Raw genomic sequence first — 18,834 nt, forward strand, 5'->3', positions numbered from 1 at the left:
AGTTGCGAGCCTCCACCACGGAAGCCTCACCCTGACCTCAGTGTCTATATCCCCATTCTTCCCTGCAAACCCCTCACCCCAAGCCTGTTTCTGGAGGATCCTGAGGCCCCCAAACATCACCCACTAATGTTTAAGCTGCTCAGTCTCAGGGAACCCCCAGTTCAACGGAGAACCACCACCCCCCCGCCCCGCCCTCCTCCGGACAGCTGATATAGTTATTCTCCCCCACAAGAGGGCAGGGTCCTGGCCTGAGAAAGCCGCCCACTTCCTGACACAACCCTTCAGTGACCTTGAAGGTCTCTATGACAGGCCCTTGGTCCCAGCCTTCCCAGCAGACATACACTTCAGACAGTTCAAACTGCTCTTCTGCGCTTTGGTGTTTTATTATGTCCAGATCTTAGGCTTATGTACAGGAAGTAAGAGCACTGATTAAAAAAAAAAAAAAAAAAAAAAAAAGGACCTTAAGTGGCCTGGCAGGCAATGCCAGTGGACTACTTAGAACAGCAGGCCAGGCCTCGCCCCACTGCCCACGGAAGTTCCTGGGCGGGGCCTTCTGACACTGCCAGTAGCCCCCTGTGGCACTCTGGGGAACACCCACCCACCGGGTTGCCACTCTCAGCCCTTTCCTTGTCCAGCTGGTTTCACAGGAACTTGGAGCAGAGGCCATACACAGTTTTATCAGACGTGCCAAAGTGTCTCTTTCTCTGTGTCTGTCTCACGACGGTCTAGCCTTGGAGCTGCCTAGAACCGCATTGCTGCCCTCAGAGGATCTGCTCTGTGCTGGAGGCCGAGATGTCCAGAAGGCGCCAGGCAGCGTAAGGGTTGAGCTCCTCCTGGTCTCTGCAGAGTGCCCACACGTACAGCATGCGCAGCACCTTGTCCTATGGGAGATGCAGCAGAGGGAGGGGCCAGGCTTGGTTGGTGCACAGAGGGGTTGCTGGGGGGGGGGGGGAAGGCTCTCGGAGGGGCCACGGAGGGGTGCCTAGGGCTCCTGGCTCTGGTCACTGCTCAGGTGAGGTAGTGGACTTTAAAAAGGTCTCAATTCCTAGTTCTTCTCTCCAACCCCAGAACCACTGGACTCCAGGCTGAGGTCTGTGCTGAGCAGGCATGCACAGGGCCCCCTGTGTGAGAAGCCGTCCCAGAGCTCCAGGGCCTTGATTCCCCACTCACCGGGTCACCCTCAACCACCTCGCCTTTTGGGTTCTTGATCACCATCACCAGCTGGGCCTGAAAGGTAACGATCAGCACCGGGCCCTGCTCCATCATCTTGCCCATGGCCAGCTGCAGAGAACACAGAAGCACGGGCCTCAGAGTGGCACTCCTCCACCCCACGGCCACGCCCCAGGCCCGGAGACGGGAAGCACCCGAATGCACCCTGTAGGAAAGAGGCCCGACACCTTGCCCCACTAGAGGCATGGCACCCGCCCCACCTCGGGCAGCTGGTTTCCATGGAGCCTCTTCTCATGGACAACTCCCGGTCTTCAACCGTGGGACTTCTCTGTTCCCAGATTGGGTCCATGCAGGTTCATAAAGGCCAAGAGGTGAAGGAGGGCAGGAAGGTGGCTCCATTTTGCTTAGGGCTCACACCAGGGAAGAAGTCTGGGTGACCCGAAGTGGAATTGCCTATTCGGGGCCCACGCCGCAGAGGCAGGAATGCCCCTGCCGAGGGGCCTCAAGAGCACTGGAGGTCTGGGCAGTGCTCACCACCTGCCCAATGACGTAACACAGGTGCTCCTGGATGCAGGAGAGTGGCACCCTGATAAACACACTTGAAAAGACTGAAAACTCACAGCCCAGCCCAGGGGTGCACACCTTTACAAAGCAAGGCCAGGACTACAAGAGAAACTCTATCTCGAAAAACAAGCAACAAACAAAAAGAAAAAAGAAAGAAAACTCACTAAAATACCAAATAGAATAAGCATCCTTGTAAGTATGCTGGCCTATACGTGAGCAAAATTATCTAATGCAAAGCCTTTTTTTTTTTAAGATTTATTTATTATTTATACAGTGTTCTGCCGGCATGTGTGCATGTCCGCCACAAGAAGACACCAGATCTCATTACAGATGGTCGTGAGCCACCATGTGGTTGCTGGGAATTGAACTTGGGACCCTTGGAAGAACAGATGGTGCTCTTAACTTCTGAGCCATCTCTCCATTCCTCAAAGCCTGTTTTTATTTTGATCCAAGGTCTCAGGTAACCCAGGCTGGTCTATCACTCACTATATAGTTATGAAGTGCCCTGAATTCTCCTGCCTCAGCCTTCAAATGATGGAATTATAGGCATGGGCTACCTCACCACTAACAAAGCCTATTTTACGATAAAGTTATTATAGGAATTTTTTTTGGAGATATGGTTGGCCTTGAACTTTTGGGCCCCTCCTGCCTCAGCTTCCAGAGTGTTGGAATTCTAGGTGTATGCCTCCATGCCTGGCTCACTGCATAGAACTTTGCTTTTAATTTTTCATTTTGTGTATGAGTAGTGTGCGTGCTAATATGTGCACATGAATACAGACCAGAGACCGGTGATACTAGTCTTTCTCTATTGCTCCCCACCTTTGTTTCTGAGACGGGATCTCTCAGTGAACCTCACATTCAACATTTTGGCTAGGCTGCCTGGCTAGCAAGTCCCCCAGGAGCTGTCTGTTTCCACCCAAATGCTTGGGGTTCTAGGCATGAGCAGCCATGCCTGGCTTTTACACAGGTGTTGGGGACTCAAGGCCTCTTGCTTTTACAGCAAGTGCTCTTACCCACAGAGCCATCTCCTCAGCCCTGACAGAATTTTAAATAGAAGTCTAAAGTATGGTTTCAATCAAATACAATAATCCCTTCTGCACTATCAAAAAAGGTAAAAACAAAACAAAACAAACACCCACCCCTTTCCAAAAAAAAAACCACCCCAAAACAAAACAAAAAACCCTCTAGGCATTGTGACCCAGGCCTTTAACCCAAGCACTGAGGAGGCCATGGTGTGAGTTTGAGGCCAGCCTCGTCTACATAATGAGTTCCAGGCCTCAGAGACCGGGGGTTGGGGGGGGCATTGGAGGGAGTTGGGGGGGTGGGCAGACACAGAGACATAGTGTAGGTCACTGCACTTCCTACCATAAGCAAGGCCCTCGATTCAGTCCCTAGCCCCCTAAGCCCTCACCCCCAAACCAACTAAACAACCAGTTTAAGCCACATCATTACGTTGGGAATCACTCAGAAGCCAACCACGGAAATATGGAAAGCTTTGTGCGGCAGATCATACATTTTTGTTTGTTGCTGTACTAGGAATTCAAGCCTAAGGCCTTACATATGCTAGGCCAGGCCTCTTACCTGTTCTTTTGAAATACCGTCACTAAGTTGCCCAGACTAACCAGGAACTCACCCTGTAGTCTAAGCAGACCTTAACCCATGCGGAGTTGGTAACAGAAGAGCACACCTTTAACCTCAGCATTCCTGCACTGAGACGGGAGGAGGGGACAGAAGAGCCTCTGGAAACTCTTGGGCTAGCTAGCCTGGAGTACACACAATGGCGACTAAGAGACCTTGCCCACCCAAGCTCTCTCTGCCTGGATCAGCGGGAACCAGCAGGCCTGGCTTCATTTAGCCGACAGTGTCACTGCTGGGGCTTCGCTCCGACTGCCCTTTCCTTGGGGGTGACTTACGTCCACATTGCTGATGTCCAGGATTCGGGAGTGGAACTGGAGGCCCAGAGCCTTGGCCTGCTGGATCGGGTGGGCCAGCTGGCTGTAGGTCTGCAATAAGAGGCACATGTCCTTGTGGTTAGTCACTGATGGGGCTTGGGTCACACCCAGAAGTGTAGCCATGTTCATATGCCCCAGTACCCGGAGGGGCAGAAGAAGCCAAGAGCACAAGTCCAAGCCCAGAAGGACGCCACTCTTCGCTGGCTAGAACGGCACACTTGCTTCTCATTATGGCAAGAGCCACACTCACAAGCACGAGCAGTATTAATCAGTGTAGTGGGTGATTCCACAGCACCATCCAAAGGACACTCCCAGGGTAAGCCGGTGGACTGACTCTTGGCTGAGCTCTACTGTTCCGAGATTCACCTCCCCTGGAATCTTGGCCTGGACTCAGATGTCTCTTCTAGGATTTGTCCCAAACCTGTGGGTTGTCCCTAGAACTCATTGTGTTAGTGGCCTCTCTCACAGAACACCCCAGGTGTCATCCTCCACTGCCCCAAGAGTCTAGGGACATGTAGCTACATGGAGAACAGTTTGAGCTTAGAGGACACTAGGACAGGACATGCTTTGAAGACAATTACTTTTTATGGACATAACTGATATGTAGAAGAAGGGGGGGGGCAGACAGGGAACAGCACTGGGCTGGGAAGATGGCTCGGTGGATTAAGCACTTGCTGCACAAGTATAATGGCCTGAGTTCAAATCTCCACAACCCATGCAGAGTTGGTGACAGAAGAGCACACCTTTAACCTCAGCATTCCTGCACTGAGACGGGAGGAGGAGACAGAAGAGCCTCTGGAATCTCTTGGGCTAGCTAGCCTGGAGTACACACAATGGTGACTAAGAGACCTTGCCCCACCAAAGATAAAAAAAAAAAAAAGAAGATTAATACCTGAGACTGTTCTGTGGCCTGCACATCACGGCACAAGCATACGTATCATACACGCACAAGGCAGCGGCAACCCTAGCTGCTGGGTTTCTGTTGTTTGATGCTATAGCAATAAGAGCCTGGTGTAGCCCACGCTGGCTTTGTAGCAAAAGATGCCTCTCAACTCCTGATCCTGATGCTTCCCCAGTGCTGGGATGGTAAACGTGTGTCCCCACACCCAGTGTATGCAGTGGTGGGTATCGAACCCAGGGCTTCCAGCAAGTTAGGCAAGAGCTCTAAAAACAGCCACACCCCACACCCATGGGTTTAACTATTTTGTTTGTTTGTTTGTTTGTTTTCCGAGATAGGGTTTCTTCTCTGAGTAGCCTTGGCTGTCCTGGATTCCCTTTGTAGGCCAGGCTGGCCTCGAACTTACAGTGATCTGTCCGCCTCTGCCTCCCGAGTGCTGGGATTAAAGGTGTGCGCCATTGCACCCCGCAAGATAACATTTCAAAAACACCTCCCTAGAAAGAACTAGAATCTCAGCTGTGCTGTGGCCTAGGCCACTCTTGAGTAGACAGGATCAGCCACAATTTCATGGTTCCAGAGGAGGAGCGAGAGCTGGAAGGAGGAGGGAGGAGGAGGAGGAGGAGGAGGAGGAGGAGGAGGAGGACTCCTCTTCCTAAATGCCCGCTGGCTTAGTCACCAGTGCAGGGGAGTATTTAAGAAAAGAATCTGACAGATCTTCTCTGCTTTTCCCAAGTTGTTTGTGAGCTCGGTACAGATAGCATGAGCCAAAAAAAAAAAAAAAAAAAAAAAAAGGCTCTAGATTGCTTCACACAAAGAAACTGGAAGAAAAACAAAACAAAACAAAAGCCCCACAACCCTGCCTGGAGAGGCAGAGCCAGAAGCTAGCAGGGTGAGGTGAGGTGGCCTGACACTGGGCCAGAGCAGGAGTTCCATGGGGACAGGGAGGCTGCCAAGCGAGAGCAGACGGCAGATACTGGCCTTCCCATAGCCGGCTCTGACAGTGACCCTGCGATCTTGAGCCCTGACTCTGGGAAACAGCGAAGGTATCCTCAGGGCAGTGTCCTGCCTTGGGCAGGAAAGTCTACCCATACCCCTGTTTTGGTGTGTGTGACATTATCAGAGGGAGGGCCTGCTGGGACACCTTATATTCGGTGGTGTTCACATTGACTCTCATAATTGTCCCGAGGCAGCTGTCACCACCATGTGCGGGGCTCAGGAATGCCAGGGGGAACTTCATACATTCAAGTGGCCTCTTTCTTCTATGATCTTCCTGAGCGCACGGCCCTCCGATCTGCACATCCTAGGCCATCTTGCACAGGGTTCAGGTCACAGCCACTTAAGCCAGGCAGGAAAGAGACAGCAGGGCACCCTGGGAATTTCATATCAATCCGTGGCGTGAATCATTTCTGTGATTCTGTTTCATCAAAATGAGTTTCTGAGAGCCAGGGAGATGGCTCAGCTGGTAAAGGGCTTTCTGTGTAAGCCTGAGAACTGGGGTCTGGCTCGCAAGAACCCTCACTGAAGACAGACGACGGCTGTGGAGGCTTTGTAAGGCCAGAGCCCAGCAGGTATAAACAGGGGCACCTGGGCAAGGTGGCTAGCTAGGCTGGCTGAAACAGCAAGCCCTGGGTTCAGTACAAGACCCTGCCTCGATATAAGGTCGAGAGTAATTGTCATTAACCTTCATCAGTCTTCAAGCCTCCAGATGCATGTGCCCGCACACACTTGTGACTATACACACACCCATATACCATACACGGACACGTATGCCGCAGAACACCCTGCCCTCGTTAGTTTACAGGGCTGAAGATACAGTTCAATAGTGGAGCCTGCCTTCATGCATTCGTTGATCAAGCCAAGCCTGACCTGTGGGCACCTGGGCATCACTTGCAGAGCAAAGGACAGATGGGTGGGCTGTTGGGCTCCGTGGGGACCAAGCATATCAGACATGTCCTCTCCACTGGACATGGGCCAGGGCCACCCAAGCAGACCACCTCTATACTGTTTATTTACTTATTTATTTTCACAGCACTGGGGATGGAACCCAGAATACCACACGCGCTAGGAAAACGCCCGGACCCAAGGCACACCCCAGCCTTCTGACTTTCCCCCCAGCCCCAGCTGTGCTGTTTGGCTGAAGAGAGAAAAACAGTACTCACAGCTTCATAGCACCAGTCTTTGAGAATGTCAAGCTCCCCAGAAATCATGGCCTAAATAGAGAAAAGGAAAAAAAAAAATAAGCACAAGGTGACTGGGCTTTTGTAGCAGACTGTTGGTGAGGCCTTCTCGGGAGACCCCTGGCGTCCTGTCCACCAGCTTGTGTCTGGGATACTGGGTCAGGGGCCAGGCAGCTGTGTGTGGCCTGAGAGGGATGGCGCAAGTCCCTACACTTATGTTCACGCGGCTCTGGTCCTTCTGCGTGCAAGAAAAGGACCAGCACGGGGCACAGGGGAGCCCTCACAGTGGAGGAATTGCCTTCCGGCTCTCCGTGCCTGGGGATGAGACTTTGGATGGCTAGAAATGAGGCAGGCTGCAGAGGGAGAAGAAGACACAGCCACACAAACCCAGGGCTAGCTCTGCTGAGGAAGGTGCCCAGCGAGAAAGCAAGCAGCAGCTGGGGACTGCCTTAAAGAGGCTGCCTGAGTGACACCTGCTCTTCCTGGTGGCCACTCCCTTCCCACCTCCTCCCTGTCCTGCTGAAAGAAGAAGAAGGAGCTGAGAAACTGGAAAGAAAGGAGAAGATGACCCACATGGAGATGAGGGCAAAGGCGGGGGGGGGGGGGGCTGAGCTTTCTTGTGGTTCTGTGAAGGCTGTAGCGAAGGCCTGGCCAGACCCTGAGTAGGATTGCCCCACATCCTGCCATATTCTGGGTGCTTCCAAGAGGTAGAGACAGACAATAGGCGATACAGATGTGCTGTATTGTGACCAGAACAAGATGTGCCCTCCTGGCTTACAAAGGGGCGAGAGTAACTGAGTATGAAAGTCAGGACTGCCAGAGACAGGGGCTCCCAGATCTTCTCGGCTCTGGTCTGGCCAGGGTACCCTGGGTCTGAATGACAATGGTGTGGCTGGCCTCTCCCTGATGCCTGAAAAACCAGGACTCCTGGGCTATTCCCAGCCATCTCCGGAAGTGGCTTAAGGAAAACTTTACCAGGAGGCACAGTGCAGAGCTTCAGGAATAGGAGCTTTGAAGACAGAGAGAAACTCATCCTGGAGCTCTCATGCCCTGTGGAGAAGGCAAGAAGCCTCCACAGCTAACACAGAGCATAGGTGAGGGTTAGCACCCCTTTATGAGAACCCTAACTGTCATGGGTAGGGCACAGGCCTCTGCAGCTGAGGAAGGTTAAGAGACATAGCCTATGTCCGGTCATAGCCTGGAAGCAAAGCTATCTGCTCAGAAAACAGCCAAAGCAACTTGGTTCCCTTGAGATGATCTAGACTCCTTCCTCGGGTACCAGCCAGAGTGGAGAAGGTCCACCAGGCCAGGGCCCCACCACGGCTCGCACCTCTAAGATGTTGGGGATGATGTCACTCTCACACTGTCGAAGAAAGCGGTCCTTGTCAAAGGTTGGGTCCACTTTCAGGATCTCTGTGAGCACCTCTGACATTTCTGTTTTTGAGAAAAGGCCCCCTGCAGGGAGAGGAGCCTATGTTACGGCCAAGCTTCCAACCTGGGCTGCAGCCAGGGCAGAAAGAATGGTCCTGGACTGACACTCACCCAGCACGTCCGTGACCTTGTCGGTTAAGGCTCGGGATGCCCGGATGAGAACATTGTCACTCTCGTCATACTTCATCTTCATCTCAAAGAAGCCTGTGGAGGATAGACACCGTAGCTGGAGGAGGGGGCCTTCTGAGAGGATGCCCCGACTCCAGTTCCTGACAACTCCCTGGAAGACTCCTCTTCGTGCCATGGGTCAGGTCTAGGCAAGCCATGCGTGGGCCTGCACCTGCCTCCTCACCTCGGCATGCTATCTATCCACCTACCTGTGAAGACGCAGAAACTCAGCTACAGCCACAGAGGGGCTGGGAAAAATTTGGGATGCCACCCCTTCTGGTTCTTGCATCCACTACAAAGGAAACACAGGCCTCTAGCAGTCCTCACAGGAGGAGGGACAAGGGTGTGGTAGCCAGGGCTCTCCTGCTCAGCCCCTGGAGAAATCCCATGGCTAGCTGCGAGTGAAGAGCAGTCTTAGAGTCTGCCCCAGGGCCTTGGCACCACCTGTCAATCCTAATTTTTTTTTAAAAAGATTTATTTATTTATTGTATATGAGTGCTTTATCTGCAGAAGAGGGCATCATATCACATTATAGATGGTCTCGAGCCACTCAGGACCTCTGGAAGAGCAGGCGGCGCTCTTAACCACTGAGCCATCTCTCCAGCCCCGTGTCAATCCTAATTATTCCCCCAGGGGTGCTTACCTAGTGTCTTAGTGACAGGATCTACAGCTAGGTGGGTGCATGGACCTAAGGAGGCGTGTAACTCTCCCTGATCCCAACTTTCCTTCTATCAAGTGGGGCTCTGCCTAGTGCCTGGCGAGTATCTGCTGCCGCCATCCTGCCCAGGACCCAGCAGGCTGGCCACACTCACGGTTGAAGACTACGTTGTTATCTTTGAAGTCTTTCCACTGCTGGTACCACTTGGAGTCCTTGTGTAGCACAACCCCCAACGCTTCCCTGGGGGGAAAAGGCGGGCAGGTGGAGTGAACTGCAGCCCCACAGAGGTCACCCTCACATCCAGGAGCTTTCTTTCTCTCCTTTCCCCCACCCACCTCTCAACCCCAGTTCTCTCTAGGGAGCCAGGAACCCTAAGAGAGAAACAGACTTGGCAGGCACCTCCCAGCGGACCTTGGAAACCAGACCCCAGGTGGTCAGGACCATTCAGGAACCTGTCTGGGACTTACTCATTAGCCTCAAAGACTTTGCTTTCTTTGAACTTTGCTCCAGCAAACTCTGTCCTTTTCCGGAGCCGCTCAGGCCGGCGGTAGGGCCCCGTCTGTCCTAGCACGCTCTCGTCAATCTCCTTCTTCACTGACTCTACGCCCTGCAGGAGAGAAGACAGCATGCCTGTGGCTGCTGAGGGCCACCAGCTGATGGGCTCCCTGCACCTGCCTGGCCTGGGCCAGGCTCACTCACCTGGGAGATGGCTTTGAAGGCTGCAGTCCTGCCCAGCTTCTCCCCGCCCTTGGACACTGACTCTGCCGACTGCTTGGCCGTCCTGGCGGCCTCTTCAACTCCCTCCTTGATCTTCCGGCCGAGGTCACTCTTACTGACTTCATCAAGACTCTACTGAGACAGAGACAGAGAGGAGGATGTCGCGTAGGCCTATGCACAGCCTTGAGTTCAAGATTCTCCCTGGAATGGGGCATGAGCAGAATGGAAAGTCCCAGCCACAGGGACCCCAAGGACACAATCAGGAAAAGTAAGGGGAGGATGCCCAACCCAGCGCGGAGTCGTACCCCTCCAGGAGGAGCCTGCTCCCTCCTGTGCCCTCCCGCGCCTGCAGTGCCCTCCCCACGGCTGCAGTGCCCTCCCCACGGCTGCAGTGCCCTCCCCACGGCTGCAGTGCCCTCCCCACGGCTGCAGTGCCCTCCCCACGGCTGCAGTGCCCCTCCCCACGGCTGCAGTGCCCTCCCCACGGCTGCAGTGCCCTCCCCACGGCTGCAGTGCCCTCCCCACGGCTGCAGTGCCCTCCCCACGGCTGCAGTGCCCCTCCCCTTCTATATTCAGCCCTGAAGAACAAAAATGCCCACTTTAGTTTCCACTCTCACCCCAGGCCAATTTAAATGTTTACATCTTACGAGTGCCGGGGGGACTCATGGTCCTAAGCTCTTGAACCCCTCACTTTTTCTCACTTGTCAGGTCAGCCTCGGCCCTTACCTCCCTCACCGTCCCCGTTAACGCCCCAAGCCTCTTCTTTATCGCTTCACTGGTGCGCACAGTTTCAGACTCGATGGTTTTCTAGGATCAGAGAATTGCCTCTTTTTATTTGGCTGCAACGGTGAACTTGATCTTCCAACCGAAGGTCCCCAACCCCACTGTCAGAGTTAGGATTTTATTGCTGTGAAGAGACACCATGACCACAGCAACTCTCCTAAGGGAAAACACTGACTTGGACTGGCTTGCAGTATAGAGGGTCAGCCCATCATTGTCATGGTGGGAAGCACAGTGGCACGCAGGCAGGCTTGGTGCTGGGAAAGTTGTACATCTGCATCCACAGGCAGCAAGGAATGAACTGCCCCAACAGGACCAGCTTGAGCACCTGAGACTGCAGAGCCGGACCCCACAGCGACACATTTCCTCCAACAAAGCCACAACTCGTGAAAGCGCCATTCACTATAGGCCAGGCGTTGAACCACCTTTGGGGGCCATCCCTATTCAAACCACCACACCCATGCCCACCCACCCCGAGGGTTCCTGTTGCACAGCACCCTCCGCCAACTTGGTAGCCACCACCAGAACATGTCCTGGGTCACATGACACAGATGGCATTCTTAGCATGTCTCAGAGCTCTCCCAAAAGCGAGACCTTTGTGACCATGCTGTGCTACCTGTAGTGCTAGAGATGAAGCCAGTGTCTCTTACATGCTAACGCACAGGTTTGGCAAACTGGCCACTCCTGCACTGGCTAACCGCAGTGCCACAGCGAGCCCTGCAAGGCCAGGAGGCCTAGGCAACCTGCTGCCAGCCTGATATCTTTGAATCAGTGCTGGGACCTCCGGCCTTCCCCCAGCAGTTCTGGTCCAGGGAATAAAGGTGGGACTGCAGTACTCACGTATTTTCTTCTGGCTTCCTGGAGGGCATCTGACTCTTCTAGTTTCTTGGCTTCGTCTCGGAACTTTTTTATACTCTCTTTCATCTCTTTGTTTTTGGCTAATTCTTGTTTGATATTATCTAGTAGGCCTGACAAAAAACCTTTTCTGTTGCCAGAAGAATAGGATTTGGTCTAGAAAGAATGTAAAATTGGAAAAAAAAAAAAGTTTAGAGGCTAGAAAGGCAGACATGGCAACATCTGGTTACCCAGGGCCCAATTTCCTTCTTTCTGTTGACAGTGGTGTTTAACAGTGAATAGATGTCTCTTTTACTATAATAGAGTTTGAACTACAGAACATCCGTGATAAATTGCCACAGCACAGTCAGACCTTCATGTCCACAGGTTTATATCTACTGATGTTATCAACCATAAGTCAAAAATAAAAACTTGCATTCCAATGTTCATTGCCACACCAGTCATAATATGTAAGATACGGAACCAAATAAGGGAAATGGACAAAGAGGGTGGGAATTTTTTTGTGATTTAGATGATTTTTTTGTTTGTCTGTTTCAGTCATAAAGAATGAAGTTATGGGGGCTGGAGAGATGGCTCAGTGGTTAAGAGCAACTGTCTGTTCTTCCAGAGGTCCTGAGTTCAATTCCCAGCAACCACATGGTGGCTCACAACTATCTATAATGAGATCTGGTGCCCTCTTCTGGCCTGTAGGTTTACATTCAGGCAAAAAAAAACAAAAAAAAACAAAAAAAACCTATATTTAATAAATAATAAATAAATCTAAAAAAAAAATGAATAAACTTATGGCTGGGTATGGCAGCGCATGCCTTTACCCACTGCAGTTGGGAGGCAGAGGCAGGTGGATCTGAGTTCAAAGCTACCCTGGTCTCAGAGTGAGTTCCAGGACAGCCAGAGGTACGTCAAGAAACACTATGTAGGGGGGAAAAAAACCAAGTTATATGGTGTTCTGAAAACAGATGCAAGCATAGATAACTATATTAAGTGGTTTTAAGTTAGACTCAGACAAATACTTTATGCGTTTGCTCAGTTATGGGAGATTTTCTAGATCAAACAGTATATACACACATGAGATCGAAGTACAGTCAAAGCTAGGGAACAGAAGGGACTAGTGGGAGTGTCAAGAAAAAGAAGGGCATTAGGGACAAACATGCTAGAAGTTAAATATATATATATATTATATATAACACATACATTATTTTTTGTATGATAATGGTTTATATAACAAGGCTTCTGAAGCAGGTGGCACATACCAGCACTGAAAAGACTGAGGTCCATCCCTGGGACCTATGTGGTGGAAGGAGCAAACAGATTCCTGCAAGTTGTTCTCTGACCTCCCCACACATGCCATGGCACAAACATGCTCACCTCCAAATAATAAATGCTTGGAAAAAAATATTTAAGCAACAACAACAATCACAAATAAAAGAGGCTGATGCACAGATTTTGCGATTAAAGCTGGCTTGGATCTCAATGGCTTTGAAGCCAGCCTGGTCTATACAAGTTCCAGGCTACCCAAGGTTACATAGGAAGACCTTGTCTCAAAACCAAAAAACTGGAGCCAGGTGTGGTGGTGCATGCCTTTAATCCCAGCATTCAGGAGGCAGAGGCAGGCAGATCTGTGAGTTTGAGGCCAGCCTGGTCTACACAGTGAGTCTAGGACAGCCAAGGCTACACAGAGAAACCCTGTCTCAAAAAACAAACAAAAAACTCAAAAAAACTGAGCACATGAAAAATTGTTTTCCTTTGATTATTCCCTAAAACCACACTGTAGCAACTACTGACATAGCATTTACACCGTGTCACTTGCTATCGGTTGTAGTTACTTGTAACTGAACTTGAATCACCAGAAAAAGGATTCTCAACTGAGGGACAGCCTAGATGGGAGGGTATCTTGAATGATAACTAATGTAGGATGGACTCCAGGCCACAGTGGTTGGTGCCATTCCCTGGCCAAGAGGGGAGCCCTGGGCTGTATAACAAGTCTAAGCACTAGAAACCTACAAGAAGAACACTATGATGGGTGGATCTGGGCCCAGGGGTTCTGCTCGATCTAAGGCACCAACCAAGGACAATACGTGCAGTCATCATCAAACCCCTACCCAGACCTAGCCAAGGGACAGAACATTCTCCACAATTAAGTAGAGACTGGGGACTGACTCTCACACAAACTCTGGTGCCCCATATTTGGCCATGTCTTCTTGATGGGGAGGCCCGATGGCACTTGGAGGAAGGATAGCAGACTACCAAAAAGAGACTTGATACCCTAGCATCATATTCAGGGGGAGGAGGTCCCGCTCAGTCAGTCATAGGGAAGGGGAATGGGGTGAAAGCGGGAGGGAGGGAGGAATGGGAGGATACATGGGATGGGATAGCAAATGAGATGTAATATGAATTATTTTATTTTTCAGTAAAAAATAAAATAAAAAACAGAAACCAAAAAAAATTAATTAATTAATTAATTAAAATTAAAAACTAAAAAAAAAAAGTCTAAGCGTTAGCTTAAGGGAGCCAGTGAGCACTGTCCCTCCACAGTTTTGTCTGTATTTCCTCGGCTGTGAGTGCATTTCCTGGTTGGAGATAATACTGTGCACGTAACTGATATGTGGCTATATGAAAAGCCGCTAACTGCGTGAGTTACCAACACGACATTCTGACAATGGCAAAACTACAGAGACAGTAAAAATACTGATGGTGTCAAGGGCGTCTACGGGAAGGACGGATAAACAAGTAGAGTCCAGAGGATGGTTTAGGACAGTGACTGATGATAAAATTAAGTACAAATAGTGTCATGCTTGTATGCAGAGATCAGGAGAAAACTTGTGAAATGGGTTACAGGACTCAAGTCCTTTTACCCACAGAGTCCTCTCACACAGCCCTGTTCTTGCGGTGCTTATGTGGAGGGGTTTGTTTTGAGAGGGGGTCTGGGAACTGGTCCTGAACTTGCTGTGTAGCTGAACTTTTGCTGTTCTTGCCCCTCGCCTTCCAAGGGCTAGGGATTACAGATGTGCACCACCATGCCTGTTGTGTATTCTCTCCCCGGTGATAGAGACAAATCCTTCCCCACTTGTTAGAACCTCACCGGATGTACAACACAGAAGCCAACCTGAATGTAACCAGATTTCAGATCTTAACAATGTATCCACTCTGGTTCAATCAACTGTAACAATGTCACCCACAATGGGAAATATGACTAACAGGCACCTGTAAGCAGGAAAGGGGAGAAAGAAGGCCCTCTGTGCTTTTTGTTACATGTTTATTAGTTACGTTTGTTTGTTTGTTGGGGGTGAGGGGCGTATTGAGATAGGGTCTCATATAGCACAGGCTAGGCTGGAGGCCTCTATGTAGAGTAGACCAGGGTAGCTTAGAACTTACAGAGATCTGCCTGTTTCTACCTCCTGCGTGCTGCTAGGTTTAAAAGCATGCACCATGAAGCCTAGTCCAATCTATTTGTAATTTTCAGGATCTCCTGTCACCTACACTGGCCTTTAACTTGCTAAGCAGCCAAAGAGAACCATGAATTCCTAATCCCACCACTTCTACCTCCACAACGCTGGAATGAAAATTGTACACACACACACACACACACACACACACACACACACACACACACACAAGAAAATTGTGCACCACTCTTGCCTATTATATGCTGGGCTGGTTACAGAATTTAGGGCTTTCTGTGTGTTAAGAAAGCACTGTAGCAACTGAGCCACATGCCCCGCCCCCTTTAATTTTTCAGAAAAGCTAAACCTTCTCTAAAAGATAAAGTCTGTCAAGGGTAAGATACCAAAGCAAGGCCCCAGTGGTGCACACCTGCAATTGCAGCACTCAGGAGACAGGAGACAGAAGCAAGAGGATCAGGAGTTCAAGGTGATCCTCAGCTACACAGAGGCTAGCCTGAGCTACATAAACTGCCATCTTTAAAAAGAAAGTGTTTAAGGACGGTGAAGAGATATGGGCGTGACCACCTGTGGCTGATGCACGTCAGGCTTGCCACAGTGGCTGGTGCATGACTGCCTCCCTAGCGCTTGCCAAGGCACAAGGAGGAGTAGCCGGGGGAAGTCATCACTGGGACCTGTCCTACTCCTCGAACAGCTGCAGGACGGGATGAGGAAGAGGCTGAGAAGAGGCTCTGGCCAGCATGTATACTTGAGGCTTCCTGCCTCCCTCAGACATGACACACTGAAGAGTAGTGACCAAGACACAATGAGACCCAGAGAATGATGGAATGACTCTGTTACAATATTTAAACAACTGTGCTTTTTGGGGAGCCCACAGACAGAAGCCAGAGAGGGAGAAGGTAAGTTGATGCCTTTTCTAGCCATCAGAGCTAAGTGGATGTGTTACTCTATAAGGTACGAGTGCCTTTTTGCTGGCAAAATATAACAGGACATATCCCAGGACATCCAGAAACAAGGTCTGCTGCTCTCCGTGATTCTGCAGGCCCGGAACACAGAACACCGCCTGAAGTGACTTGGCATTTTTTTTTTTCCAGACCTCTATTGGGTCTGCTTATTGGCATCCTGGGTCACTCACCAGTCTTAGCTCTCCTCCTGGCCGGCATATCTGGTAGCTTGAACCATGGGGTAAGTTGTGGCTGGAGAGAATTTGGATTCCGCTGCCTAGGCACCTCTAATTGGTTAAGAAAAGAGAAAGGTCCATTCAGAAAAGAGGGTAACCCTGAGGGTCGCTGCTGAGTCGTTTTCTGACCTTGACCTCATGCCTGTTGTGAGCTAATATGCAATGTTCATAAAAATCTGAGAAGCCACTGGAATTAGGCAGGAGAATACATTGCATCAGCACCTCCAGGACCTAGTCCCACCTCTGAAACTGAGGAGAACGTGGACACATAGTTACCAGGAAACCTTGAGAGCCATATAAAGCTAACACTTCAACCCAATCTACAGTGGCGCCCACTCTACTTCTGGGTCTCCAACAACTACAGACATGAACTTTTGAAGACAACCAATGACTCCTTGGTCCAGGGAAACTGTGCAATGGACTTGTAACGCCCTGGTCAAAGGTTCTAAATGCAAAGCCCCTCTGGGGCGGGGAGCTAGGTGAACCCGTGAGAGTTCTGCTACCAAAGGCTGACCTTGGAGCTATGTGCAGTTGAGTCCACCACGGGTGCACTGAACAGAATGGCCCTACCACAACCACTTTTCAGCGTACGGATTTCCTATCTCCACTTCTTCCTGGCTGTGTAATCACTGGTGATGTCCCAAAGTCACCCAGCTTCACAGGTGAAGGAGATGAGACCGTGTGATTTGTCAGCCCACCGACTGACTGGCAGGGTGATCTGGATGACCCAGCTGCTTAGTTTAATTTTTCCTTCCTCCCTTACAGCTCCACTTGTGTTCTTCCCAAGGTCGCGCACTCAGTCAAAGAGGATGGCCTTCCTTTGGTCAAGCAAATACCTGCTCTTCCCAGGTAGATCCTCCAAACAAGGTCTTAACGGCCCAAATGCATACAAGTACCAGTACGGCTATAGTTATTAGAGAGTATAAATAACTTGTTTTACGTTTTTCCTTCCTCTTAACCGTGAGCGGTAGAAATATACTGATCTGGGCTTTAGACTAGATCAGCCACCTACTAACTCCGGGGCTATAGGCAGGTCCTGTAACCTAATCAGACAGGGTCAAACAACAGCAATATAAAGCACTATATTCTGAGTGTGTATGACAGGCCATTGACCTAAGTCAAGAGTCCTAGGTCTTATCCGGGACGTAGATTATCTCTCCCACTCGAACGCTGAGCATTAGGAGTGGCAGATTTAGGAAACACTCTCGGCAGAGAACTTAACATTCAAACACCAAGTATAAATGTCACTTTGAAGAAAAAACTTTCATCAGACTGTGTTCTCCATGAGGCACCGCCACCCCAGACATTAGGGACTCCCTCTTGTACGTGGGATCAGATCCACAGGTGAAAGGTGACCGGTTCCCGGGGCAGCCCCGCGCTGCTGGATGCCCGGGGAAGGGGTTGGGGATCGGTTCCCGCCCTCAGGCCTCGCTACGTGCTCCCTGCCCAAACCTCGGCTGACCCAGTGACCCAAGCCCAAAGCAGCCGTGGAACCCATAGGAAAAGTCACGAGAGATCAGGGACCGAGGAGAAGGAGATCTTGGTAGCTGAGCATCCAAACCCCTTAATTCTGCCGTACCAGCCCCATGCGTCTGCTCACCCGCGGACAGCGGCACCAGCCGCTCCGCAGCGCTGCCGCCGCCATGTTGGAAGAGCCCGTGTGACCTTCCTGCGGCGCGCCTGGACAGCGTCATCAGCTGCGCCGGCCTAGAGGAGCAGGAGCCTGGGAAAATTCGGAGGGGGTTGGTAGGACTGGCGGCCTTAGAGGAGAAAGAACCACCTGCATTTGATTGGTCCTCTGTGATGAGATGAGACAAGAAAAGGGATGAGCGTAGGAGAGGTCCAAGTCTCTGGTCCAGGAGACTGAGAATTCTGTGATCCAGCCTAGGATGGGGCAGAGTTTGGGCCACGTAAGCCTCTGATTGAGGCCTAAGGAGGAGGGCACTTTTGTGAGAACACCCGTGGTAGGTACGGTCTACGAAAGGGCAGAGGACTGGAGAGAAAGCTCCACACACTTAAGAGCACTGGCTGCTCTGGCAGAGGATTGGGGTTCAGTTCTTAGCACTCACATGGTGGCTCACAACCACAAGTAACTCCAGTTTCAGGGGATCTGATGCCCTTTTCTGACCTCCAATGGCATCAGGCACACACGTGGTGGGTAGATATACGTGCTGTCAAAACACCTACCTAAACATAAAAATTAAGAAGACTATAAAAAAGCAAAGCCTACTGGGGAGGGGTCAGTACAGAGTTGAGATAGCCCAAGAGATGTCAGTGGTGCTTGACTATTTTGTTTGTTTGTTGTTGTTGTTTGTTTGTTTGTTTGTTTGTTTTTTAAGGATCTCGTGTAGTCCAGCAAGCAAAAGACTCATACGCATAAAATAAAAATTTATAAAAAGACGATGAAGCCGGGCGTGGTGGCTCACGCCTTTAATCCTACCAGCACTTGGGAGGCAGAGGCAGGCAGATCTCGTTGAGTTCAAGGACAGCCTGGTCTACAAAGTGAGTCTAGGACAGCCAAGGCTACACAGAAAAACCCTGTCACGGGGATAGGGGGGAGCGGGCGGGGGCGGAGGGAAGAATATGAAAGGGCAAAAGGGCAAAACCTAAAGGTGAGTATTCAATCTGGAACATGGATTGCCCCCCAAAACAGCTCAATGATTAGTCCTTGTTGTGTGTGTGTGTGTGTGTGTGTGTGTGTGTGTGTGTGTGTGTGTGTGTCTGGAGCGTCTGGAGTAGGCTGGCTTCCAACTTGCTATGTAGTTGGAGATGACCTTGAATTTCCGATCCTTCTGCCTCCACCTCCCAAGTGTTTTTGTTGTTGTTGGTTTTTTGTTTTGTTTTTTTTTTTTTTTTGAGACAGGATTCCTCTGTGTAGCCTTGGCT

The 18,834-nt window shown here is 50.7% G+C and overlaps 1 protein-coding gene across 1 annotated transcript; it reads right to left on the reverse strand.

Annotated features, from left to right (window-relative positions):
- Positions 1 to 359: 359 nt before the first annotated feature.
- TIMM44 (translocase of inner mitochondrial membrane 44) lies at positions 360 to 17,700 on the reverse strand. Its single transcript, XM_084764532.1, has 13 exons — positions 17,549 to 17,700; positions 15,904 to 15,999; positions 11,356 to 11,526; positions 10,462 to 10,542; positions 9,718 to 9,867; positions 9,486 to 9,625; positions 9,173 to 9,258; positions 8,304 to 8,396; positions 8,092 to 8,216; positions 6,744 to 6,794; positions 3,648 to 3,737; positions 1,171 to 1,281; positions 360 to 881 (listed from the first exon to the last, which is right to left on the reverse strand). The coding sequence occupies exons 1-13, from the start codon at positions 17,591 to 17,593 to the stop codon at positions 762 to 764; spliced, it is 1,359 nt and encodes a 452-aa protein (XP_084620658.1). The 5' UTR covers positions 17,594 to 17,700; the 3' UTR covers positions 360 to 761.
- Positions 17,701 to 18,834: the final 1,134 nt, after the last annotated feature.

Source organism: Acomys minous, assembly GCF_964271855.1.
Source record: "Acomys minous genome assembly, chromosome: 16".
Classification (NCBI taxonomy): domain Eukaryota; kingdom Metazoa; phylum Chordata; class Mammalia; order Rodentia; family Muridae; genus Acomys; species Acomys minous.